The sequence below is a fragment of the Selaginella moellendorffii genome, unplaced genomic scaffold (assembly GCF_000143415.4).
Source record: "Selaginella moellendorffii unplaced genomic scaffold, v1.0 SELMOscaffold_25, whole genome shotgun sequence".
NCBI lineage: Eukaryota > Viridiplantae > Streptophyta > Lycopodiopsida > Selaginellales > Selaginellaceae > Selaginella > Selaginella moellendorffii.
This window is the reverse complement of record NW_003314286.1, coordinates 928,998-951,723: the sequence shown is the minus strand read 5'-3', so window position 1 is coordinate 951,723 and position 22,726 is coordinate 928,998. Positions and strand designations below refer to the sequence as shown.

Below are 22,726 nucleotides of genomic sequence, written 5' to 3'. Positions count from 1 at the left end.
GTTTTATTTTTATTGGTTTGCGAGTGTTTGTGGGATGCGGGGAAGAGAGGGCGCGGCCGAGCGATCGATGGCCATGGAGCTGCTGCCGATGATTCGGAGCTGCGGCGCCACTGGCAGGGGACCCCGGCGATGGATGCGTCACGAATTGTGCCGCTGCGCTGGAACTCGCGAAATCGCCAGCAATTCGCGCCCTTGATGGCGATCAGTGGGAGCTTTCGCAAGTGGTTTTAGCTCAGCGCGCTCTTCGTCATCGATCCTCGCATTTCAGGTGAGTGCTTTGGCTAGCTAGGTTATCGCCGATAGGGGATAAGATTTCTCTTCGTTTGATTCACAGTGAGAAGAGGGAAAATGCCGGGACTTGCTGGGATTGAAGAGGGAGGAGACAGGACTTTGGACGAGAAAATCGCAACCATGATCCAGTTGCAACAAAAGGAAGGAGGAGAAGCTCCCGACAAACAATCCGTGGACGCGGAATTCCGGCGGGGATTGGAAGAATTGGTGCGTGACCATTTCGATAACTGTATGGCGCTTGCGTCGAGCAGCACCAGCAACTCAAACCGCGAGGATTTGGATTTCCAGCTCCAGTGTGATGGCTGTGGCTCGTTTGACGAAGAAGAGGGCAATAGAAACAGTGGTAGCAACGCCGAGTCGCAGGAAGGACGGGTGGACGATGATTTCACGGGGAGGCCGTCGCAGATTCTTCGTCGGTGGTATGATAGACAAGCACAGAACGTCATCACCACTATGGAGCGGCAAGCCCGGCAAGCGGAGCTTCTAGCTCTTGCCGGGCTCCATGCAGTGTCGATGCTCGACTCTTCGTTTTTGAGAGACTCGGTTCCGCCACCTTCGTCAGGAGAGAGGCTCGATCACCAGCGTCGACCATCGCCTTTGTTGGAAATGTGGAGGGGATTGGAAGACGAAAGGAGTGTCGGAAGGGGTGTTTCGAGAAGGGTGGCGAGCAGTGAAGCTGAGAGAGAAGACGCTACTGCTACTGTTACTACAACCGCCGAGACTCCTCGTCCCGACGATGGTGAGGAGCAAACTCCGGCTTCCAGAGTGGACGAAATACCTGGAAGCTTTGATGCTTCTAGAGATGACGAGACACGCCAGGTAGCTGACGACGGTGGTGGCACGTCTCGCCAGAGCGTGAGACAAATTATGAATCGTTGGCTGAACGAGAGAGTTGGCACCGACGACCAGATCAACCAGTCGCGACGAGAGCAAAACGAGCTGCTCGATTTGAACGAGAGAGAAAGAGTGAGGCAGCTCGCAAGGGAGTGGCTGCGTCCTACTGCACCAAGAGAAGTCTCAGGCACGGATGACACTACAACCAACGAAAGCTGGGAGTCTCAACGTCGTCGTGATAGACAACTGATATTGGACCTCCTTATAAGAACAGAGAGGGAGAGGCAACAAGAACTCGAAGGGCTATCGGAGAATCGGGTTGTTTCGAGGTTCCCTCACCGTGGGAGACTTCAGGTAAGTAAATTATCTCTATATTTTCTGCGTTTGTTTTGAACATTTTTTTGTCCTCTCCAGTCGCTATTGCGAGGCAGATTTCTGGCTAATGGCGGCAGACATGAAGAAGAAGAACGTCATATATCATCAGCTGCAAGAGAACTGGGCCAGCTCAGGCAGAGGCGAGCCGTCAGCGGGCTAAGGTGATCCAATTCAACGTGTGAGTGCATGTTTCTTAACACTTGAACAAAGCAGGGAGGGGTTCCGTTCAAGATTGGAGTCAGTCGTTCGTGTTCAAGCTACAAATCTCGAGGACAGTCCTGAAACGTCTGATGAACACGACAGGACATGGACGGCCGCTCGAAGAATGAATGAGTTGGAGGAGGCCACCGCGTATAACGTGGAACTACGGGAACTACTCGGAAGGTTTGAGCTTTCTTCGATTTGCTTAGAGTGGTTGTCAGTCAGCTTTTATTGTTCTGTTCACAGGAGAAGTGTCACAAACGTGCTGGCGAGTGAGTTTCGAGAGCGACTGGATCAGCTCATCAGATCTTTCATCCACAGGCAAGTTCCCTGGCCGGTTGAGAACAACAACGCCGCTGCTCAACCACAGAATGACGTCGCACCGGAGGCACAAACAGAGCGACCCGAACAGCGTCCTACGATCCCTCCACCACCTCCGCCCCTGCCAATACAAAGGCTTTGGCAGCGGGAATTCGTTCATGGCCAGTGGCCTCGTCCATCTTCGTCATACATGGTAACTTATCGTTACTTCTCTTTCCTCCCTTTGTTTCCAACCAAGCTTCATTCCCATTCCAGGTTTGGGACAACGCAAGCCAGTTGCGAGCTGATATCTCCTATCTGCAGCAAGGCCTCGGTGACTTGCAGCGAATGGTGGAGACAATTGTGGATATGCAAATGGAGTTGCAACGCTCGATCCGCCAGGAGGTTGCTGGTGCTCTCCAGCGCATGTACTCTGCTGGTAAAGGTACGCTCGACTAGCTGAAGCACAACGTAGAAAAACACTCTCTTTTCAGGACTACCAGAGCGAAGTAGCGATGGATCGCAATGGATACCGGTTAAGAAAGGAACTTGCTGCATTTGCTGTGATAAGTCGATCGATTCACTTCTTTACAGGTTAGTAAAGTTTCGAGCTCTTTTTTTTTGTTGGCTCTTTTTTCCTTCTCACAGATTGGCTGGCTCTCACAGATGTGGACATATGTGTACGTGCTTGAGGTGTGCGAATCAACTAAAGAATGGTGGCTCCAAATGCCCGATGTGCCGAGCTCCAATCGTGGAAGTGATCCGAGCTTTCACCATCGCTTAGAACTCCAGAGACGCAAAAACTAGAGAATGGATATCCTACTGGAGGGATATGCCCTGGGAGCTTCCCTTGTAAATAACTGTGTACATTTGTATTGGGCTATTATCACTCCAAGTGGCACAGCCTTGCTCGCTACACGTGGCGCTGTTTGGGCTTTGCATCCACGCAAAGCTGGATGCTGCATTAAGTATTCCGGTTAAAGGCGCTAACCCGTTAAATTTTAGGCTGGTTATAAAAAGTTTTTGCTATACAAAGAAAGAAGAGGGCTGCTTTGATTTGCTCCTCTTTCTCATTTGGGCTGTTGAGCGGTGAGTAAAAATATTTTCTTGCGTGGCCCGGCATTTCTGATGCGCGACCTCTCGATTTCTAGAATCGCAGCACGATTCCATGGCGGCAGCTACGGAAGCGCCGGCGAAGATCATTGACAAGATCTGGATGGAGCTGGGGACATTGGATCAGATCAGGTGAGAGATTTGTGAGCTCTGGCGCCCGGCCGCTCATGGATTCTTCGATCGCAGCGAGAGCGAGAAGAAGGGATTTGTGAGTCTTGTGCAACGATACCTTAGGTATTGTGGATGGAATTTTTTGATTTGCTTCAAGCGCATTGAGCTCGAGCATTGGAATACAGTGACAAAGGCGAGCAGATTAAGTGGGAAAAAATCCAGCCTCCTACCAATAAGGACGTTGTTCCTTATGAAGATCTCGAGCCTGCGCCTTCTGGTGAGCATATGATCGCTTGTAGCTATTTTCATTTTATCATCTTGTTTTAGATCCCGCGGCGACCAAGGCTTTGCTTGACAAGCTTGTTGTTCTAAAGCTCAATGGAGGTCTTGGAACGACAATGGGCTGTACTGGTCCCAAGTAAGTGCTCTACCTATTTATATTTTTCATACAGCTGATGCTTGCTTCCAATTTTTCTGGCAGATCTGTCATCGAAGTGCGAGACGGTCAGACGTTCCTCGACTTGATTGTGCAGCAGCTAGAGGTAGTATCGATTTCGTTCTCTACTTTTTTAGAAAACCACGTCTGCGCTTGTTCAGGTTCTTAACCGCAAATATGGCTCGAACGTGCCTTTGGTGCTTCTTAACTCGTTCAACACAGATGAAGATACAGAACAGGTGTGTTTGGAGCGTGGAAAACTCCATGTTTTTTATGTCGGTTTTTGCAGATATTGAAAAAGTACAAGGATTCAAGCTTGGATATTATCACTTTTAAGCAGGTTTGTACACAAAGTACGTGCGTCTTCACATTCATGTTCTTTTAGAGCCAATACCCACGTATCGTTTCCGAAGACGTGATGCCTTGGCCATCAAAAGGCAAGACTGACAAGGACGGCTGGTACATTGAAATGGTTCAATCTCTGCGCATTTGTAAGTTTTTGGTTCACAGGTATCCTCCTGGGCACGGGGACGTTTTCCCGGCTCTTGTCAACAGTAAGGTTCTTGATAAACTGGTCGCACAGGTATTTTCTTTCACTTTCGTCATCGGAGCTCCATGTAGTGCCTGACAGGGCAAAGAATACGTGTTTATAGCAAACGCTGATAATTTGGGAGCCACAGTCGACCTCAGTATCCTTCAGTTTCTGTTTGTAAAATCTTTGAGATCCTTGACGTTTTGCAGAAATTTTGAACCATCTCGTTAAGCATAAGAACCAGTACTGCATGGAGGTAAACACGTCTCCAAATTTCTGCATTTCATTATCAAGGTTTTTACTCAGGTTACGCCAAAAACATTGGCCGATGTGAAAGGTGGAACACTGATATCTTATGAAGGCAGAGTACAAGTAAGTTTTTGTCAGCATATGGCTGCTCATGTCGATCAAACTTGCAGTTACTAGAAATCGCGCAAGTCCCTGAAGAGCATGTAAGTGCCTTTTAAATCCTTGACACTGGCTAAAGTCACTTTGTATTGTAGGTGGGTGAATTTAAGTCCATCGACAAGTTCAAGATCTTCAACACCAATAATCTGTAAGGACGATGCATTTTTTTTGCCGCTTGTCATCCTTTAAAATAATAGGTGGGTGAACTTGAAAGCCATCAATCGATTGGTCTTGGAAGGGGCCCTGCAAATGGAAATCATTCCGAACCCCAAGGTACGATTGCAAGCCATAATCAGTTTTCATGCTGTGCTTGGTACAGGAAGTGAGTGGCGTCAAGGTTTTACAACTTGAGACTGCAGCAGGAGCTGCAATACGAGTACGTGTTTTAAAAGGCATTTGATTTTTATATGAAGTGCGCTACTGCAGTTTTTTGACAATGCCATCGGTATCAACGTTCCGAGGTCGAGGTTTCTGCCTGTCAAAGCAACGTCGGATCTGTTGTTGGTCCAGGTATATGTGCTTAAATTTTTACGTTAGACGTAACTTATAAGATAATTCTGCAGTCCGACCTGTACACAGTCAAGGAAGGCTCCGTGATGCGGAACCCTGCGAGAAAATCCCCGCACAATCCGATAATTGATCTTGGTCCCGAGTTTAAAAAGGTTTTTCAATCTCATGTCCCTTTGGATTGTCTGCCAACTTGTTATCGCCGCACAGGTTGGAAGTTTCATGGAAAGGTTCAAGGCCATTCCCAGCATCGTGTATCTGGAGAGCTTGAAAGTGGTGGGAGATGTATGGTTTGGTAGAGATATCACGCTAAAGGTACCGAGAGGATTTTATTTTTACTTTTTTGCAACTTGATGTCACACAGGGCAAGGTTGTCATCGATGCCAAGGCCGATAAAATCGTGATCCCCGACAGCACAGTGCTGGAGAACAAAGTAAGCTTCCTCTCGCGATGGATTGCTGTTTATTTCACAGGGGACTGTTTTGCAGCTAGTCACACCCGGCCCAAGTTATGCAGATATCTAGTGGGGCTGGTGTTTTATATGTTTGGGAAGGATCTGTGGGGGTTACCACTGAGTGAAACCAATGGGTTTTTCGCATTTGAGCCGCGTAAAATAAGGGAATCGAGAAAAAACAAATGGCTGCTGCTTTTCTCTTATGCTAACCACATCTAGTAACTCTGGAGATGGTTTTTGTTTACTTGCAGGCCTTAACTTCTCGCAACGCTCTCGATCTCTTGGAGCTCCACCAGCAGCCAAGTTCGTGGGCGAGATTAACTTGTCAGCTGGGAGTTGTCTCCTTCGTGACGTACTTCCTGGAACTCTGTGGCCTGCGATGATCTGTAAGTTCGTTTCTTTACTTGCTCAAATCTAAGCAAAACACTTGCAGCACTGCAGGCCGCAGCAGTGACTGGAAAGAAAATAAAAAACAAAACGAAAGCAAGAATGAACAAAGTAGAGAGATTTGTTGGTGGAAAAGCGCGTGGAGTGGAGCCGCCGTAAACTTACCTATGCGACGAAAACTGTGATGGAAGACCAGAAACGCAGACTGGTGAGTGCTTGTGCATTGTATTTGCCAAAACATGAGAACCACTGCAGCGCTGGATTCAAAGGCTCGCATGATGCGTCCAGCTAACAAAGAAGCGAAAGATGCAAAAAAAGAAAGAGTAAAATTTATACGCGAAAGGGAAAGAGAAAGAGATCCGGATTGAAAGGGATGTGCGCCCCCCTTGTTGATGAAAATATTATCTGGATTCATTGAACCATTAACTAAGGGATGTCGTAGATAACGCGAGTCCAACCAGGGCCGTCGATCTCGCCGTCTCGATCCCGACGGAGCGGAATATGCCCAGGGCGGGCGAATATCCGCCAGGTGTAAGGGAGGGCAAGGGGGGGTGAATCTTTGCTGTGCGCGAGAGGAGAGGGGGGAGGGACTGGGTGAGGGGGGCGAGGGTTTTTATTGTGAGCGAGAGGAAGCGAGGCGGCGATTGATTGGAGCGAGCGAGGAGAGCGAGCGAGAGAGAGGGGGTGGTGAGAGCTTCTCGATCTCAGAGCGGCGCGGGCGCGGCGCGGCGCGGCGCGGCACGGCACGGCGCGAGCGAGAAGGTATGTGGATGATTGTTGCGGCCTCTAGAGGGGATTTGCTTCGATCTTAGGGTTTTGCGGCTGGATCTTAGTGTTCTTTGGCTTTACGCGCGTGTTGGTGCAGTGAAATTGCTAGGCGAGGCTGTGAGATTGGCGCATTTCTTCGCTTCATATGGGTCTGGGAGTTCTATTGTGTAAGTGCTTGAGGTTTTTTTTTTTTTTTTTTTCTCGCGCTCATTCTGTGAGCATGCTGCACGCAGGACATTTCCAAAGGCCTGTTGATTCTTGAGTCGCGAAGCCATGTCCATGGAGCTGGAAGATGTTCGTTTCAACCATTTGTTCCAGAAGTCTTTCCTTCACGAGAACTCGTATGCGTTCTTGAGCAAGGAGGAGCTTTGCTCGCAGCTGATCCGGGGCCTTCAGAGCCTCCAGACCGGGCGGAGGAGGAAACTGAGCGAGATTGGCAACACTGAAATTTACAATGCTCCCAAGAGGTTCCTTCCAACTCCACCACCAACAGCGGTCCCGGCAGCAAAGAAGTACCAGCCCAAGGATCTCATTAATGCGCTTCCGGACGAGCTCCTTGTCGAAGTCTTTCGGTACGTGGCCGCTCCAGCCGATCGCTACGCGTGTGCTTCCGTGTGCACACGCTGGCTGATGCTCCAGAGCCACTTACACTCGAGCGAGATCAAGGACGACGAGCAAGAGCTTTCTCTTGGCAGTGGCGACGAGCTAAAGAGGAGCCTGGAAGGAAAGCGAGCTACAGATGTTAGACTGGCTGTGGTCGCTCTCGGAACCCAGTCTAGAGGTGGCCTTGGGAAACTTATCATCAAGGGTGGTCCTCGGCAGAAGCTGTCCAAGGCCGTGAGCAACGTTGGCATGTCCTCTGTTGGCATCTGCTGCGGGAACCTCAAGGTTCTTTCCGTGTGGGACTGCCCAAACATCGACGACGTGGGATTCAGCTGGATTGGCAAGGGATGCCCGCAGCTCAAAGTTCTCAACATCATGAACTGTCCTGGCTTTGGAGATGCTGCTCTTCGGGCAATTGCGGCCGGTTGTCCTCTCCTCTCAAGTTTGACCCTGGATGGCTGCGACAAAGTTGGCGACGAAGGACTGCAGGCCGTGGGGAAGCGCTGCTCTCAGCTTTCGTGCCTCTCGGTCTCCAGGTGCAACAAAGTCGGGGACGTTGGCGTCACTGCGGTTGTTTCGAGCTGCAAGGTGTTGAAGGCCATGAAGCTCGAGAAGCTCAGTATCAACGACGAAGGTCTCGTTGCGGTTGGGGAACACGGCGGCTCACTCCAGAAGCTCAAGCTGTTGCAGCTCGAGAAGATAAGCTCGGAAGGCTTCTTTTTGTTTGGCAAGAGTTCCGGCATGGGGCAGCTCAAGCATCTCCAGATCTCGGCATGCCCCGGCCTCACTGACAGTCTCCTAGACTCCGTTGGGAAAACGAGCAAGGAGATCAAGTTTTTGTCTCTTGCCAACTGCACGTCGCTGGACGAGAGCAAGCTTCTCACTTTCGTGAAGGACTGCACTTTCCTGGAGGGCCTCCACCTAGAGAAGTGCGCCTTTACGGCATCGGCTGCGACGATGACGACGACACTGTTATCGAGCGGGTCCCGGTCTCTTAAAGTTCTGGGCATCGTCAACTGCACTGGAGTGGGAGCCGGGCTTTTGGCTAGCCTCTCTGGATCTGGAAGCTCCTGTCTCCTGGAGCTCAACGTCAGCGGCCTTTCGGCTCTCTCGGACGAGTCCCTGGTCCCTTTCCTGTCAGCGAGCGGGTCCGGCTTAACTTCTCTCAACCTGTCCGGTTGTACGAGGCTGACGAACCGGGCACTCGCTGCGGTAGCGAGTTTTTGCCCCTCTCTCGGGTTGCTCACGCTGGACGGGTGTGCGAGCGTCACGGACCAGGGGATTCGATACGTTGCTCAGGGGCCGCAGGCAGTGCAGGAGCTCAGCCTCGCCGGCTGCGACGTGACGGATGACGGCATGGTGGCTCTAGTACTCGCCAAAGGCTCGTCTCTGAAGACGCTGTCTCTGGCCGGGTGCGGGCGCGTGACGGACCGGAGCCTGCTGGCTATGAAGACGGCTTGCAATACTCTGGAGGCGCTCAACGTCAAGGACTGCAAGGGGCTTAGCCGGGCCAAGCTCGAGTGGTTTGAGGCGGGCCTGTGGAGGTGCCACCTTTGCTACTGATCTCATGGACTGGACGATGGACTGGGGAGAAGGCTACTTACTGGCAGGAAGCAATAACAAGGCAGGTACTAGACATATACCAGGTGGTGGAACAGCGGCAGCAGCAGTGGCAGTGCAGCGAGCAGCAGGTTTTGCGCCTGGCTACAGTTTCTTTTTTTCGTGCAAAGGTATTTTGCATTGCATTAGCGACGAGGACGGGCAGGCAAACAGGCACAGGTTGGGTGAATCACTACGCAGCGCAGGTTTCCTTTTTTTCTCTTCATCAAAGTTTGGAGGGCCTATGCGGAGAGGCCGTTTTTCCACACACTCGCGAGCGACGAAGATGGATATGTTATCTAGCTTGGGGGAGCTGCTGGTGGATTTTTTCAGGGCACCGTCCAGTTTTTGCAGGCTCAGTTTTTGACGAGCCTGTTTGGTTCCATCCTTTTTTTGCACCTTGGGAGCTGGGCTCCTTCGGTGTTAACACTGGCGGCCTCCTGCAAACTCTCACACGGCAGCGCACATCCAGGTTACATGACGGTGGTGGAAGAAGAGTGAGGAGCACAGGTTTTCATCGCTTTCGTCTCGTGGTGCTCGTTACTTTTCATCCTTTTTGGTTTGTCTTCTTTTTTCTCTGAACAGGTTGCTGTTTTCTTTTGGACGCTGGCTGTGTACTTTCGTGCTGTTTGTTTTTTTCTTCTCGTTCTCTGGGGCTTTGGCAATGTTCCTTTTGGTTTTTAAAGCCCATGTTTTTAATCATTAAACAAGTATTTTGTATATTAGTTAGAAAAAAACTTGGTTATTCACGTTGACATATACTTTTTTGTTTGGAGCTCAAAAAGCAACGTCGTTTAGGAAAAAATCCACTATGAAAGCTTCTCTGAAATAAGTGATGAAATCAAGGACACAGAGTTAATTAAGGCAAATGAATTACATATTTTTGGGGTTTAATACTAATAATTGAAATGGGTTCTAGTAATACTTAGGATAAACTTGTTTGAGTATTACAGAAATATAATTATAAACTTATGCTCTAATTTATCTATTAGGGGAGTTATTATCTATTTTATAACTGTTGTTCTAACATAAAGAATGAGAACTTAATGCCCACCATATTTTATTTGGAAATTCTACAGTAGAAATTACCAAATTACAATCATTCTGAACAGTAAAATAAAAAAGTTTTAAGGAACTTGTAAATTGAGTATTAGTTCTCCAAATTATTTTGTAATTATTGTATAAAATGCAATCACCATTAGTTTGAAATTTTAATACACAATAAACACTAATGTTTTGTGATGTATGTGACTCCCAAATTTGAGTTTTCTGGAAATAAAGAACAAGATTGCAATCTGTTTTTAAAATTAAAATAGCTTTTTTATTAGGAGAGACTAAAAAGTTACCACTATAAAAAATCATAGGGCTAATAAGTGTATTAGATTCAAGAATGCATAAATAAAAACTATCAAACAATTTATCTTTTTGAAGAAGTTCTTCCCGCTTTTCTAGCTTATATTGTATGAAAAAACCATCATTTTCATTTACAAAATAATCATAAAGCTTTTGATTAAGCATACTTATATATGGATATAAAAGTCTTTCAAAACCAGCTATTAAGTTTCTTCCCTTTGTTTGTACCACTGTCTCACTTATAGAGCATTGGTATTTTGATTTAATTTCTATATTTACAATTCCACATGAAACAGTAACAGATCCTCCATCTCCATAATTACGAGCATAATCTGTTTTGTAGTGAATTTTATTTATTAAATCTGTAATTAAGCCAATAACTTTTACCATATCTTGAGTATTTAATATTCTGGGCGTTCCAAATCTCACACTTGGTGGTGCAATAGTCTCTTTCAAATAGAAAAATTTAAGTATTAAAACTATAAACATTCTGACTAAGATAGCCATTATAGCTTAGCTATATACCTTCCCTGTTAAAACCTATATATTAGCATTGATAAGCTTTTGCTGTTTGGAAGTTACTAAAAATAAAATAATACTAAACATATAATTTAATTAGTGATATGATCTAGGATCCTAATTAAATTTTTATAATCATGAAATGATAAATAAACCTTGTTGAATGAGGAAACTTGAATTTACAAGAAAAATATTACCTTGCCATGTTGCATTTTATATTCTTGTAACCAACAGTTAACATCCCTTGAAATTGAATTAAAAAATGCATATACATTGCACTATATTACAACTTTATCTATATATATAAGAACGAAGGGCCCAAACCCCTGCAGCCGTCCAATTCCAAGCCCAGGGCAGCGTTGGGAGCCATGGTTCCCAGTAAGCCCCAGGCCTAGGCAAGGGCCATGGTTTGTGAGAATATTGGCTCAATGTTGTGGCGGTCAATGGGTGGCAAGCATAGGGAGGGAAGAGGGCGTGATGCACTACTAGGGTTCCATGGCTGCTCTGCTTGTGGTGCGTGAGCAGCACCACAGGCAGGGCTGGTGAGGGAGTGTGCCAGGATAGAATCCAGCTTTTGTGGCATAGGCTCTCTCTGAATTTCAGTTCAATTGCACACGTCAGCACTGATGGATTGAGCTAGGCAGATGAATCGATTCCTAATGTAAGATTTCCCTATTCTTGACATAGTGAAAGAATTGGCATGGATTTGCGGAGAGAAGCTATAGAGATTCTGATTCTGATCTCAGTCTTCGTATTTTTTGTCATGAACGGTTTTTCCTCATCATATGAGTTGTAATCTTTATTGAGATAAATCGGGGCAGTGGAACTTTGAGTGGTCTATCTGTATTAATTTCCTTCTTTTTTTTCTACATTGGAAAGTAAAGAGACTTCTGTTTTGGAGTTTTAGAGCTGTGGTTAGGGGGGCCATGGATCAATCTGTATCTCAAATGCTGCTCTTATCCTCAGGCATGGTTGCTCAATATTTGCGAAGAAACGACAAAGTGCAAAGGAGTGCTGATAGGGTAGCCATTATTTTTGTTGTGACTGCACTCTCAGTTTTCACATTTATTTTGCTATTTTTAGGGTTCTTGGAATCGAAGTTGCGTCCAAAACGGTCGAGATGGAGCTGGGAACTAGGAATTCGGGCAATTGCTGCCCCGAGGCCGAGTGATTCAAATGCTGATCAGTTTTATTAATGTCACTTTTAACTTCAAAAATTTCATGAGCAAGATGAGCACCCTGGACTTGCAACCATTGCAAGAGAACATTGTAGAGGAATGCCTTTGTAAACCGAAGTTCTCCCTGACAAGTAAGATATCATGGACAAAAATAAAATAACATAATACATGCTGCAAATTCGAAATGTGTGGAGAGAAAGCTGAGATAACAACGAGTGAGCCTTGGTGCGGATTTGCAGATTTGCTGTCTACGAGGTGGTGAAGAGAAGTGTGTCCTAGTCATAGTCACTAGGGAACTCACCTGTGTCTGCTTGGAGATGAGGCTGAGTTACTTTCCTTCAAGTGGAGAAGCTATGCTCACAGATGTTTGGTAAGAAATTCTTTCTGTTTTTTTCTGTAACCAAAACTATTTGACATGTGCACTAATAAAATGGTGCTGGGTCAGGAGCAGATGACTCAAAGGTATTATTTCTTTTGCAAATTTGCTGAACTTTTCGTTAATTACAATGCCAGATCAGAGTTTGAGGACATGTGTTAAAACCAGTCACAGAAGTAAAGTCACTATGCACGCATATTTACGATGAAACGTTTTCACCCCATAGCTTTTCTCTACCGCTGCATTTCTACAAGATGGATGAGCAAGTTTGTGAATCCATGTTGGCTCTCCAGCTCCTTAAATTTTATCACGTCAAGGCATGTGCACAGTAGGGTTTAGGGAGATTACCACTCATCACATCCACTTTTGCAATGTGGCTACAAGTGAGTGATCCCTTTTTTTCTCAACAATTCTTTTCCTAGGCTAACTCGATTTCTACTACCATAGCTTCCACTGCCACGATCAATCATTTGCACATCTAGATGTATAGAATCAAGAGGCTTGAATCATTTCAAGCTTCTGGTGATGCATGGATCTCTCTCCGTAAAGCTTCTAATTACTGAATCAATTACTAACTATGATAGGTTAGTTTAGCTTCAAGACTTTTTTTTGTAAAGTTCTTTCTTCTAGATTTTGAGAGTTATCCTTAGACACTTAAGTTGATCAAACAGCAAATATAGCTAAGCTCAGCAAATCTTTTAAAATGGCATGAAATTTGCCAGCCACCCAGCATTTGCTGGGTAATTGCTAATAATAGTATAAGATTAACCGTAAAACCCTAGTAGAAATATTCTTAGAATCTTTTTAAACCCTAAATCCTAACATATTTAACACATCAAACAGGGACCGGCTCTCCATTCATGGACACAAAAAAAACCAGAGAAATCAACCTCTAAACCACCAGAATACACTACAAAACACTTCATGTACTCACATCCAAGGTCAATCACTTCTCTCCTCCCATCCTCCCTCTCAAACCAAGAACCCTGGCTCACCCACTTGCCACCTTAGCACTTGGTTAGGGCTTGACTAAATTGTCATTAGTGTCACCTTAGCCCGTTACATATGTAGCAATCTTTCCCCCGTTAAAATTTGTGTGTCCTCACACAAAACAAAATACCAAATTTAACAAATATTATGCATGCTTTCCTCCTAAATTAAGATGTACATACCCATTTTCTCTTCTTACATTTTTACATTTGTATCATATCTACAGATCAAACCTCAACCTCCATGCTCTAAGCCAAGCCAACATCCACTTACAATACATCATTCACACTTATTCTTATCTTGCTAAGGTAACCAACCACTAGAATCAAAAGCAACTCTCTGCAATCTTCTACATAAACTTGAAAAAATTTTAAACCACCATAGCTTGTTGATTTCAGAGCCATTAACCCTGGCCTTTTGACAATTTACTCAATGAATACAACCTTTGGGATTTTCTCTCATTCATTCTTTACATCTGAGTAGCATTTGCCTCAGTACTTGCCATTCCCCCAAAAAAGAAATGCTAGCATGCTCAACACTAGCCATACTAGCCACAATAAGCTTCCTTTCACATGCATGGGATGTTCAAACAGCTCTTTTGTTTGGCTCATTTGCTATGCCTCAAAAATCAGGCTTTTTGCCTTGATTTTCTGCATTACTTTCTAGCAACGCCTTTAGCATCTCACTAAAAGTCTCCACCCAAAGCAAGCTCTATTTATATTGCTCAAATTAACAATCACTTATGATGCTCAATTTAGCAATTGTCAATTTTCCACATATGGTCCAAGAATGGATAGCCACACACTGCTTGTGAGAGCACTCAGCAATGTGGCTACCCTCACCTCCACCAAAATAGGGACTAACCCTCCATTCATGGACACAAGCAAAGAAATCAGAGAAATCAAAAGAGATCAACCTCCAAACCACTAAAACACACTATAGAACACCCTTCATGCTCACATGCAATGCCCATTACTTCTTTCCTCCCATCCTCCCTCTCGAACTCCCACTTGCCACCTCAGCACTCGGTTAGGGCTCGACCAAACTGGACACCATTGTCATTAGCATCACCTTACCAGGTTTGATTTTATAAAACGGTAACAGCTATACAATAATTATTCTTAACGACTTTAATTGAGAATCCCCATTCAAAACCTGAAGCGGGAATATCGGGCGCGCCCTGCTCTTTGTAGGGTTTAAGGGCTTTTTAGGCTAGGTTGTTCTACAGAGAAACAGGAGTCCGGCCATGGCGGTTCATCGCGGGAGGAAGAAGCGCTTGAAGAACAATGCTGCGGCCCCCGCCGCCCGCAATCCGCCCAGGTCTGATGCTTCTCACCACAGCGACTCCAGCGATGTCGAGATCATCTCCGTCACCGCATTTCACAACACTGGTAGCGGCTGCAAGCGGCCCCGGCCCCGCCGGGCGGCCATCAAGAACCTGGAAGAGAAAGAAGACGAAGAGGAAGCGATCGAGGCAGAAAATGTGATCGAGGTTAAGCCGGAGCCCCGTCTGGCGGATTCCGAGGCGACGGCGATCATGAGGACGCGAGAAGGGGGCGAGGGCAAGAAAGAAAAGCCGCAGAGGAGACTCCTGGATTTCGTGGTCCACGACGGGCAGGGCGCGGAGCAGCCGATCGAGATCCTCGAGACGGTGCCGCTCTTCGTGACGGCGACCATTCTTCCAGTGACGGGGCTCTTGGAGAAGCAGCGGGGGTTTCGATGCCAAAGCTTCGGGCCTTTGGAGTCTTGGTGCATCTCCGGATACGAGGATGGTGTGCTCGTCGTGTGGATTTGCACCGAGGCTGGCGACTACATTTGCTGCAAGCCGGCCGCCAGCTACAAGACTTGGTACAGCGCTCTTGCGGACAAGTCGTCCCTGTGTATAGCGGTCTTTAAGGCTCTTTCCAAGCCGGATGGTGGTGATCCAGAGCTTCCACTCGAGAGCCTTGTGGCACAGGTAGCGCGACGGTCCAAGAAGACGTCTTTGTCGCAGCCTTTTAGTCGGGAGTACCTCATCTCGATCGGAGGCTTTGTGTCCAGCCAGCTTAAGGCAATGGACGTAAGTGCTTCGGATGGCGACCAGGTTTTTACGGGCTTGCCAGCGCTGGTGGCACTAGAGAAGGAGTCGGCTTCTTGTCGCATGGAGGACGTTAGTTTGGCGTGTCATGGGAGGAAGAATGGAACTTTGACGATCAACGAGCCCGACGGTTCCAATCCGTCGTCCGAGCACTCAAGCGGCTTGACGGATCAGTATGCTGGCGATGCGCAGTATGCGCAGCTTCTCCAGGAACGGGAGGAGCGAGCCATGAGAATGAGGAGCGGCGGAGCTAAGGCAAAGAGTTACATCAAGATCAACGAGGACGAGCTTGCGGTGGATTATCCATTTCCGGAGTTCTACAAGCCTGAAGAGGAGGAGACGGACGAGTACCTTGTCATGAGCGGTGATGATGGGGAGCTGGAGCACCGCATGCTCTATGACTGGGCCCTGTACAACTCGGACATGCGGTTTGTGTCCTTGGAACTTCTTCCCATGGTTAGCGGTGCAGAGACGGACGTCGAAGTCTTCGGCTCGGGCCTTGTAACGGAGGACAACTTTGAGTATTGTATGGACAATGAGCCCGGTAAGTCAGCTAAGCTCTACCAGCCGAAAGGATTCATTTTATTGTGTTTTTTTGTTCGTAGATGATGCGGCTTCTACCACGCATAACGAGAACCTTCTGCGAGTTTATTTGAGTTCAATTAAGGAATGGAAGATAGAGTTCGGTGCCAAGATATTGAGTATCTCTATCAGGACGGCTGGTGCTTGGTACAGGCTGGGACCTCCATCTGCTCAGTATGCAGCATGGTATAGTCCAGTTTTGAAAACGGCGAGACTGGCTAGGCACATCATTACAATGCTGAAGGTTGTAAGTCGCGTTTCTCGTCTTTCTTTTCCAGACGTCGTCAAGCGGCTTACTGACCAAACTCAAGATAGTGACACTTTTGTTGGCTCGAAAGTAGCAGATGTGGAGAGGTTTGTTGTGGTGCACGGACAGATCCTCCTGCAACAGTTTTCAGAATTCCCTGGTCAGTTTTTACGTGTTAACTTACTGTTCTTTCCGATTTCTAACATTTTAAGTTCGCAGACGACACCATCAGGAAGAGTTCTTTTGTGACTGGGCTTTTGAAAATGATGGAGGAAAGGCACCATACCAAGCTCAAGGTCTCCAAGAAAAAGCTTCTTCGGGGCAGAAATCTTAATCCCAGGGGAAGCCTACAGCCAGATGCTTCCAAAACAAAGCCCATGCGTGCAACGACGACGCAGCTTGTTAATCGCATCTGGAGCGATTATTGTTCCACATACAATGAAGATGGTACCTGCGAACCTGAAGCTGAAAATGTTAGGCGCCAGCAAGATCAGAAGGCTGATGCAAAGGCTATTCGTGGTCATCTGATTAAGCCTGGCGAAGCTGTTCGTTACGAAGTCGAAGGTGCTGAGGACGCATTTTTACTCGTGGAGTACCTGTACAAGGCCAATGGGCGTAGCATGGTTCACGGCAGGGTACTGGTGAAAGGAGAAAGCACAGTTTTAGGCGACGCAGCTTCCAAGCGGGAATTGTTTCTCACCGGTAGTTGTGACAACGTAGAGGTCAGGGATGCGAAAGAGATCGTGACGGTGGAACTTAGACGACGTCCGTGGGGTCACATGCACAGGAAGGATAATGCTACGGCCGACGAGGAAGAACGGGAACGAGGTCGCGACAGGGAAATTAAAGGTCTTCCGACAGAGTACTTTTGTCAAGCTATCTATGTTCCTGAGAAGGGCGGCTTCTTTCGCATTCCGCATGATAAGCTGGCTTTGGGAACCGGAGTGTGTGAAGGCTGTAAATCAAGGGAAGAGGCAAAGACAAAGGATAGCTTGTCACTGTTTGCGAATCTTCAAGGCTTCCGGTTCCAGGGCGTGGAATACCACATCAACGACTTCGTATACGTCGATATAACTCAAATAATGACTCAATCACAGGACGAAATTCAGAAGTTCAAAGGTGGTAGAAACAAGGGTCTTCGGGCTTTTACGATCTGCCAGCTCATGGATATCATACCATCGTCAAAAACAGGTGCGGAGCAATTGACAGTTCGGAAGTTCTACAGGCCCGAAGACGTCGACTTGGGAAAGGCTTATAAAGCCGATGTTCACGAGGTACTTCGTTTTGTTTTTCTTCTTTATATGTACTTTTGTACTTCCTTTCATGCAGGTCTATTTCTGTGAACGGACAACCACGATATCTCTTGCTGCTGTGAGGGGAAAATGTACCGTTGTGAAGCGGCAGGAGTTTACTGTAGCTTCAGAAACCAAAGCGCTAATGGACCTGTTTTTCTGTAGCTGCGTCTATGACCCACTGAAAGGAACTGTGAAACAGGTTCGTTCCTCGAAATGCCGTTTCATGTTTTGACATTTTGTCTTCTTTCCAGTTACCAGCTAATGTTAAACTCGGGAAACCACCAGCGGCGTCGAGTTTAGCATCAGCAAAAGGAAAGGGTAAACTGGTTGAAGATGATCGACAACCCAAAGAAACTTCTGCAAACGACGAAAAGCTATCGATGCTTGACATTTTTGCAGGCTGTGGTGGTCTGTCTGAAGGAATTCATCAATCAGGTATTTTCGTTCGTGTGGTTCTCTCCTGATATCCTCTGGTACAGGCATCGCGTCAACAAAGTGGGCAATAGAATATGATCACGCAGCTGCAGAAGCATTTAAAATGAATCATCCTACCGCCACTGTGTTTTTTGACAACTGCAACGTCGTGCTAAGGTAAGCTGTTTTACCGAAACATGAAACTGGTGCTGAAATAATTTCTTTGTTATGGCAGATCTATTATGGAAATAGGTGGAGACCTTGATGATTGCTGTTCAACGCCGGAGGCTGCTGAAATGGCATCTAAGCTCAGCGAGAACCAGAAAAGTAGTTTACCCAGGCCGGGTGAGGTTGATTTTATTAGCGGTGGTCCTCCCTGCCAGGTATAACTTATATGGTTGTGTTTGCCAAGTGTTGACGTTGTGTTTCTTTCGCTCTCAGGGATTTTCTGGTATGAACAGGTTTAACAAGAGAAACTGGAGCAAAATCCAATGTGAGATGGTCCTGGGATTTCTCTCGTATGCCGATTATTTCCGACCGCGCTACTTCCTTTTGGAGAACGTTCGCAATTTTGTGTCCTTCAACAAAGGACAGACTTTTCGTCTCACTTTAGCTTCGTTGTTAGAAATGGGATACCAGGTAAGCTTTCACTGTTCTCATCTTTTGTCGTCCCTCAATCGATTATCTCCAGGTTCGTTTTGGTATTCTTCAAGCTGGACACTATGGTATCTCTCAGTCCAGAACGCGTGCGATCATTTGGGCTGCAGCTCCAGATGAAGTGCTACCAGATTGGCCAGAACCTGTACATGTGTTCGCGAGCGCGCAACTGAAAATACCGCTGTCTGGTAACTCGGTCTATGCAGCTGCTGACGATACCCGCGGCGGTGCTCCATTGCGGTCTATTACCGTCCGAGATACGATAGGAGACCTTCCTCCCGTGGCGAATGGGACAGAAAAACCTGAAACTCCTGTAAGTGACTGGTTTTATCTCTTCCTCTGGTACTAACTATTGAGGTGGCTGACAGTATGGCAATGAACCACAGTCGTGGTTCCAGAAGAACATTAGAGGCGGCGCAACTGTTCTCCGAGATCACATTTGCAAAGAGATGAACGAGCTGAACTTTATTCGCTGTCAGCGAATTCCAAAGCGCCCTGGAGCAGACTGGCGCGATCTTCCAGATGAGAAGGTGGAGCCCGTCTGCGTTTGTTTGTTTGTTTGTCTCTACTAACTTTTGGCGGTGATCCAACAGGTCAAGCTATCCACTGGCCAGACAGTGGACTTAATCCCGTGGTGCCTTCCAAACACCGCTGAGCGACACAACCAATGGAAGGGACTGTTTGGCAGACTGGACTGGGACGGGAACTTTCCAACTTCGATCACGGATCCTCAGCCCATGGGAAAGGTCGGCATGTGTTTCCACCCGGAGCAAGATCGCATAGTCACTGTGCGTGAGTGCGCTCGGTCACAGGTACTCAAACCTCTTCAAAGAAGTGTGTGACACTCTCTGATCACGGCTTGTTGTGTTTACTTTCGCAGGGATTCCCAGACAGCTACAAGTTCTTTGGCACCATGCAAAACAAGCACCGCCAAATCGGTAACGCTGTGCCGCCTCCCTTGGCCAAGGCTCTGGGTGTGAAGCTCAAAGAAGCTATTCAACAAGCAAGCTCGTAGACAAGAAGCATAATTTTTTCTCGGGATTTAGCTATACATGGAGGATATATCAAGGAGTTAATACATCTAACGAAATATTCACAAACTCTCCAATGGCCAAGAGTAGAAAACCACTGGAAGACAAAAGTTTGTGGCTCCACCTTTTGAGCTCGTGGTGTAACCAGCTCTTATAACATGAATAGAGCAAACTCTCAGTGGATCGATCATAGCTCTCCGAGAGAGCCCGAGTCGGAGAGATTGATTGATCAGCCTGTGAGAGTAGTAACTTTCATGGCACCTCTGGGGACGTGATGGGAGTTGGATGCACGGGGTTGACGGGCTCGTTCTTATTCGTGTACTGCTGCATCACCAGGACCGAGGCCTTGATACTTGGATCCGACGAGGCCAAGACACTCCCAATCGGCCCCAGCTCCTCGTACTCGAGCGCCAAGTTGTTCAAGCTCGCGATCAATCTGCATGGTACCCGAGCCCGGCCAACGATGACGAGATTGTATTCGCAGTTCCTCACGGTGTCCATCACTGCGTCGATCGGGTCCCCCACTGGCACTTGCTCGTACAGGATCCCTTGCTTGTCCTCCTCCCGGAGCGCAGCGATGGTGTCGATGTCGATTTGCTTCTCCTTCTCAAGGTCGACTCCCTCCAGATCGACGTGGTAGTGGTGCTGCTCGCCTTCCCTCTGGAAGATGGACTTCCTGCTCGTCTTTCGAGTCGAGATGACGATCGACTTCCTGCGAGTGACGACTTCTCCGTCGGAGCAGGAGAGGAAATGTATCACCTTGACTTTCACTCCCGGATGCTCGGCCATTCTGCATCCCATCGCCAAGGCCTCGCGATCGTCCGGCCCCCCAAAGAAAAACACCGCCACGCTGTGGGAGACGCTTTTGGGAACCAGCTGCACGGGTGCGTGGTACACGTCCGAGAGCCCCCTGTCTATGAAGATCCCGACCGAGCATGGCGCGTGCTGCAAGACTTGGTCGTTGACAAACTGGAATCCTGTGTTTAGCGTCTCTAGAACCCCGTCGGCCCTGCGGATCTTGTGGAAAGGCAGGATCAGCACGGCTGCCCGCTTGTCAGCTGCCGTTGCACAGATATCGTCGTGCATGTCGGAGAAATTGGAGACGACTGTCATTGGCCGGACCTTAACTTCGCTGAGATGACCGAAGGCCTCGAAAGCAACGTAGATGTGGTTCTCGCCCCGTGCGCTCTTGGTGAGACGGCCATTCTTCCTTGCCGTGTGTACCATCACAATAGCCGATGACCTCTCCGACAGCTCCACGAGGTGGAGTATGTAGAGCCGCATCGAGTGCCTGCTTCTTCCCCTTGCTTGATCCACCAGGCTGATGATACCGGGCACGTTTTTTATCCCATGGACGCATGCCACCACCCGGAGCTCGTCATTCACTGTGCACATCTCCAGCTTTCGCAACGTGTATGGGATGGGAGTCCTCGCGGGTTTGTACAACGCCATCACTATTGGAGTCGTGATAAAAGTCGTGAATAACGCCATGATCACCATGATTGCAAATGTTTCTTCGTTCAACACCTGTAGCACGGAGAACGACTCAGAAAAGACCATAACTTGATCAAAAACAACATACCCCTCTCTCTTTTCCAATGTTGAGCACGATCAGCTCCACCAGTCCCTTCGTGTTCATAAGAAATCCCAAAGTCATCGCCTTCCTGGGATTGATTCCATAGACCACAGCCGGAACAAAAGTGCCGACGATCTTTCCAAGGCAAGCCGACGCAATAACCAAAACAGTGAGGCCCCCCGACTTAGCTCCATGTATAGACTGGATGTTTGTCTTCAATCCACTGGAAACGAAGTATAAAGGCAGCATCAGTACGATGACAAAGTCCTCCACCTTCTCGATAACAATCTTAGCCAGCGGGCCATCTTTCGGGATGATCAAGCCGAAAACAAACGCCCCGAAAATGGAATGGATCCCAATAACATCCGTCGCAAAGGCCGAAGCGAGAACCCCGGCAAAAGTGATGCACACGTAGAGCTCCTTCACGGGCTCGTTCTCAGTAACGTGATGTGCCACCCAAGTCATAAAGCGTCGGACCACCGTAAACATGATCACCAGATATGCCAGGCCTGTAAGCAGCACCCATATAGCGACTGTCGGGCTCGTATCGGTGCCGGAGAGAGCTACTGCCAGTGCCAGCAAAATCCAAGCCACCACATCGTTCACTGCTGCTGCGGACATTGCTATCTGGCCAACGTCGGTAGTCAAGAGTTTCCTCTCTGCGAGAATACGTGCCAGCACCGGGAACGCCGTGATCGACATGGCCACCCCCATGAAGACGAGAAAAGCACTGAACTTGCCTTCCTTGGAGATGGTGTTGCGAAGAACTACTGAGACTCCCACTCCGGTGGCAAATGGGGTAGTTATCCCAGCCGCGGCTATCACCAGAGCCTGCCTCCCTGTACGCATCACTGCTGTTAAGTCGAGCTCCAGGCCGACCATGAAGAGGAAGAAAATCAGTCCCAGGTTGGCGAAAGTTTCCAGGACTGTGATGCTCTTGGATGGAAAGATCTTGTTTATGTAGCTTTGCTTCCTGCCGAATGCCGATGGACCAAGGAGAATCCCTCCCTGCCAAGAAGAGAAACAAATAAGATCATCGATCTAGAGCGAAAGAAACGCGGGACTTACAATGATCTCCGCCACTACTCTCGGCTGCCTCAGCGGCTTCATCACGATCGCCAGCGAGCGAGTGAGCGCCAGGACGATACACATTTGGACCATGAGGAGGGGGAGCGCGAAATCGATGGGATTGTCGTCCTGATAAGCTCCATGCGATGTGATCCCCATTTTGCAGCCGGAGGAAGAGGAAGCTGGAGTGGAAGCACGGATGACGGCACGCGCCATGGCATCCATGCCTCCAAATATGCTCGATCGCTCACGCCGCTCCTCCCGAGCTGCCGGATTTTCTTCTCCGGCGCGCACGACCCGCCCGGGGGTGCTGCAACCGCAAGAAATCCCCCGATCGGCAACGAGAAGAGAATGCAGATCATAGATTCCTTACCGCCTCGAGCCAGAGGAGATGGAAATCGCAGTGTGCGGCGCGCGGCGCCATGGCTCACGTCCTCCTCCGAG

At 47.9% G+C, this 22,726-nt stretch overlaps 5 protein-coding genes across 6 annotated transcripts; 4 read left to right on the top strand and 1 right to left on the bottom strand.

Moving 5' to 3' along the window:
- The first annotated feature begins 12 nt into the window (after nt 1–12).
- LOC9637241 lies at nt 13–2,915 on the top strand. 2 transcript variants are annotated; one of them, XM_024679543.1, is made up of 8 exons: nt 13–268; nt 335–1,479; nt 1,540–1,661; nt 1,714–1,884; nt 1,948–2,215; nt 2,278–2,446; nt 2,505–2,595; nt 2,668–2,915. In XM_024679543.1, exons 2-8 carry the CDS (start codon nt 349–351, stop codon nt 2,783–2,785), a joined length of 2,070 nt encoding a protein of 689 aa, XP_024535311.1. In that variant the 5' UTR covers nt 13–268; nt 335–348; the 3' UTR covers nt 2,786–2,915. The 2 variants fall into 2 exon arrangements, with proteins under 2 accessions (XP_024535311.1, XP_024535310.1); XM_024679542.1 differs by having other exon boundaries at nt 2,496–2,595; nt 2,668–2,902.
- A 109-nt stretch (nt 2,916–3,024) lies between these two features.
- On the top strand, nt 3,025–5,771 carry LOC9637240 (UTP--glucose-1-phosphate uridylyltransferase). Its single transcript, XM_024679544.1, has 22 exons — nt 3,025–3,090; nt 3,153–3,246; nt 3,301–3,348; nt 3,411–3,502; nt 3,553–3,643; nt 3,707–3,767; nt 3,823–3,900; nt 3,951–4,001; nt 4,047–4,120; nt 4,172–4,244; nt 4,293–4,350; nt 4,403–4,449; nt 4,500–4,565; nt 4,613–4,645; nt 4,697–4,749; nt 4,799–4,874; nt 4,921–4,977; nt 5,028–5,111; nt 5,165–5,263; nt 5,319–5,423; nt 5,473–5,541; nt 5,597–5,771. Exons 2-22 carry the CDS (start codon nt 3,170–3,172, stop codon nt 5,630–5,632), a joined length of 1,428 nt encoding a protein of 475 aa, XP_024535312.1. The 5' UTR covers nt 3,025–3,090; nt 3,153–3,169; the 3' UTR covers nt 5,633–5,771.
- Nucleotides 5,772–6,571: 800 nt separating this feature from the next.
- On the top strand, nt 6,572–9,678 carry LOC9637239 (EIN3-binding F-box protein 1). The gene is made up of 3 exons (XM_002974732.2): nt 6,572–6,711; nt 6,815–6,884; nt 6,951–9,678. The coding sequence occupies exon 3, from the start codon at nt 6,991–6,993 to the stop codon at nt 8,881–8,883; it is 1,893 nt and encodes a 630-aa protein (XP_002974778.1). The 5' UTR covers nt 6,572–6,711; nt 6,815–6,884; nt 6,951–6,990; the 3' UTR covers nt 8,884–9,678.
- A 4,879-nt stretch (nt 9,679–14,557) lies between these two features.
- Nucleotides 14,558–19,710, top strand: LOC9636709 (DNA (cytosine-5)-methyltransferase 1B). The gene is made up of 12 exons (XM_024679549.1): nt 14,558–15,956; nt 16,018–16,401; nt 16,461–17,515; nt 17,571–17,735; nt 17,788–17,971; nt 18,016–18,127; nt 18,186–18,333; nt 18,392–18,589; nt 18,642–18,920; nt 18,976–19,137; nt 19,201–19,419; nt 19,488–19,710. The coding sequence occupies exons 1-12, from the start codon at nt 14,582–14,584 to the stop codon at nt 19,620–19,622; spliced, it is 4,416 nt and encodes a 1,471-aa protein (XP_024535317.1). The 5' UTR covers nt 14,558–14,581; the 3' UTR covers nt 19,623–19,710.
- On the bottom strand, nt 19,620–22,712 carry LOC9636708 (cation/H(+) antiporter 18). The gene is made up of 4 exons (XM_024679550.1): nt 22,656–22,712; nt 22,283–22,592; nt 21,221–22,222; nt 19,620–21,165 (listed from the first exon to the last, which is right to left on the bottom strand). The coding sequence occupies exons 2-4, from the start codon at nt 22,505–22,507 to the stop codon at nt 19,891–19,893; spliced, it is 2,502 nt and encodes an 833-aa protein (XP_024535318.1). The 5' UTR covers nt 22,508–22,592; nt 22,656–22,712; the 3' UTR covers nt 19,620–19,890.
- Between the last annotated feature and the right edge of the window lie 14 nt (nt 22,713–22,726).

Bases quoted from the DNA above. Each gene is read 5' to 3' on its own strand.
- LOC9637241 (XM_024679542.1), top strand. From the start codon at position 349: ATGCCGGGACTTGCTGGGATTGAAGAGGGAGGAGACAGGACTTTGGAC. The intron at 1,662-1,713 runs GTGATCCAATTC...TGAACAAAGCAG, and splicing joins CGAGCCGTCAGCGGGCTAAG to GGAGGGGTTCCGTTCAAGAT. The intron at 2,216-2,277 runs GTAACTTATCGT...TTCCCATTCCAG, and splicing joins GTCCATCTTCGTCATACATG to GTTTGGGACAACGCAAGCCA.
- LOC9637240 (XM_024679544.1), top strand. From the start codon at position 3,170: ATGGCGGCAGCTACGGAAGCGCCGGCGAAGATCATTGACAAGATCTGG. The intron at 5,264-5,318 runs GTTTTTCAATCT...ATCGCCGCACAG, and splicing joins TTGGTCCCGAGTTTAAAAAG to GTTGGAAGTTTCATGGAAAG. The intron at 5,542-5,596 runs GTAAGCTTCCTC...ACTGTTTTGCAG, and splicing joins GCACAGTGCTGGAGAACAAA to CTAGTCACACCCGGCCCAAG.
- LOC9637239 (XM_002974732.2), top strand. From the start codon at position 6,991: ATGTCCATGGAGCTGGAAGATGTTCGTTTCAACCATTTGTTCCAGAAG.
- LOC9636709 (XM_024679549.1), top strand. From the start codon at position 14,582: ATGGCGGTTCATCGCGGGAGGAAGAAGCGCTTGAAGAACAATGCTGCG. The intron at 18,128-18,185 runs GTAAGCTGTTTT...TTGTTATGGCAG, and splicing joins AACTGCAACGTCGTGCTAAG to ATCTATTATGGAAATAGGTG. The intron at 18,334-18,391 runs GTATAACTTATA...TTTCGCTCTCAG, and splicing joins GCGGTGGTCCTCCCTGCCAG to GGATTTTCTGGTATGAACAG.
- LOC9636708 (XM_024679550.1), bottom strand. From the start codon at position 22,507: ATGGATGCCATGGCGCGTGCCGTCATCCGTGCTTCCACTCCAGCTTCC. The intron at 22,223-22,282 runs GTAAGTCCCGCG...TCTTCTTGGCAG, and splicing joins GAGTAGTGGCGGAGATCATT to GGAGGGATTCTCCTTGGTCC. The intron at 21,166-21,220 runs GTATGTTGTTTT...TCCGTGCTACAG, and splicing joins ACATTGGAAAAGAGAGAGGG to GTGTTGAACGAAGAAACATT.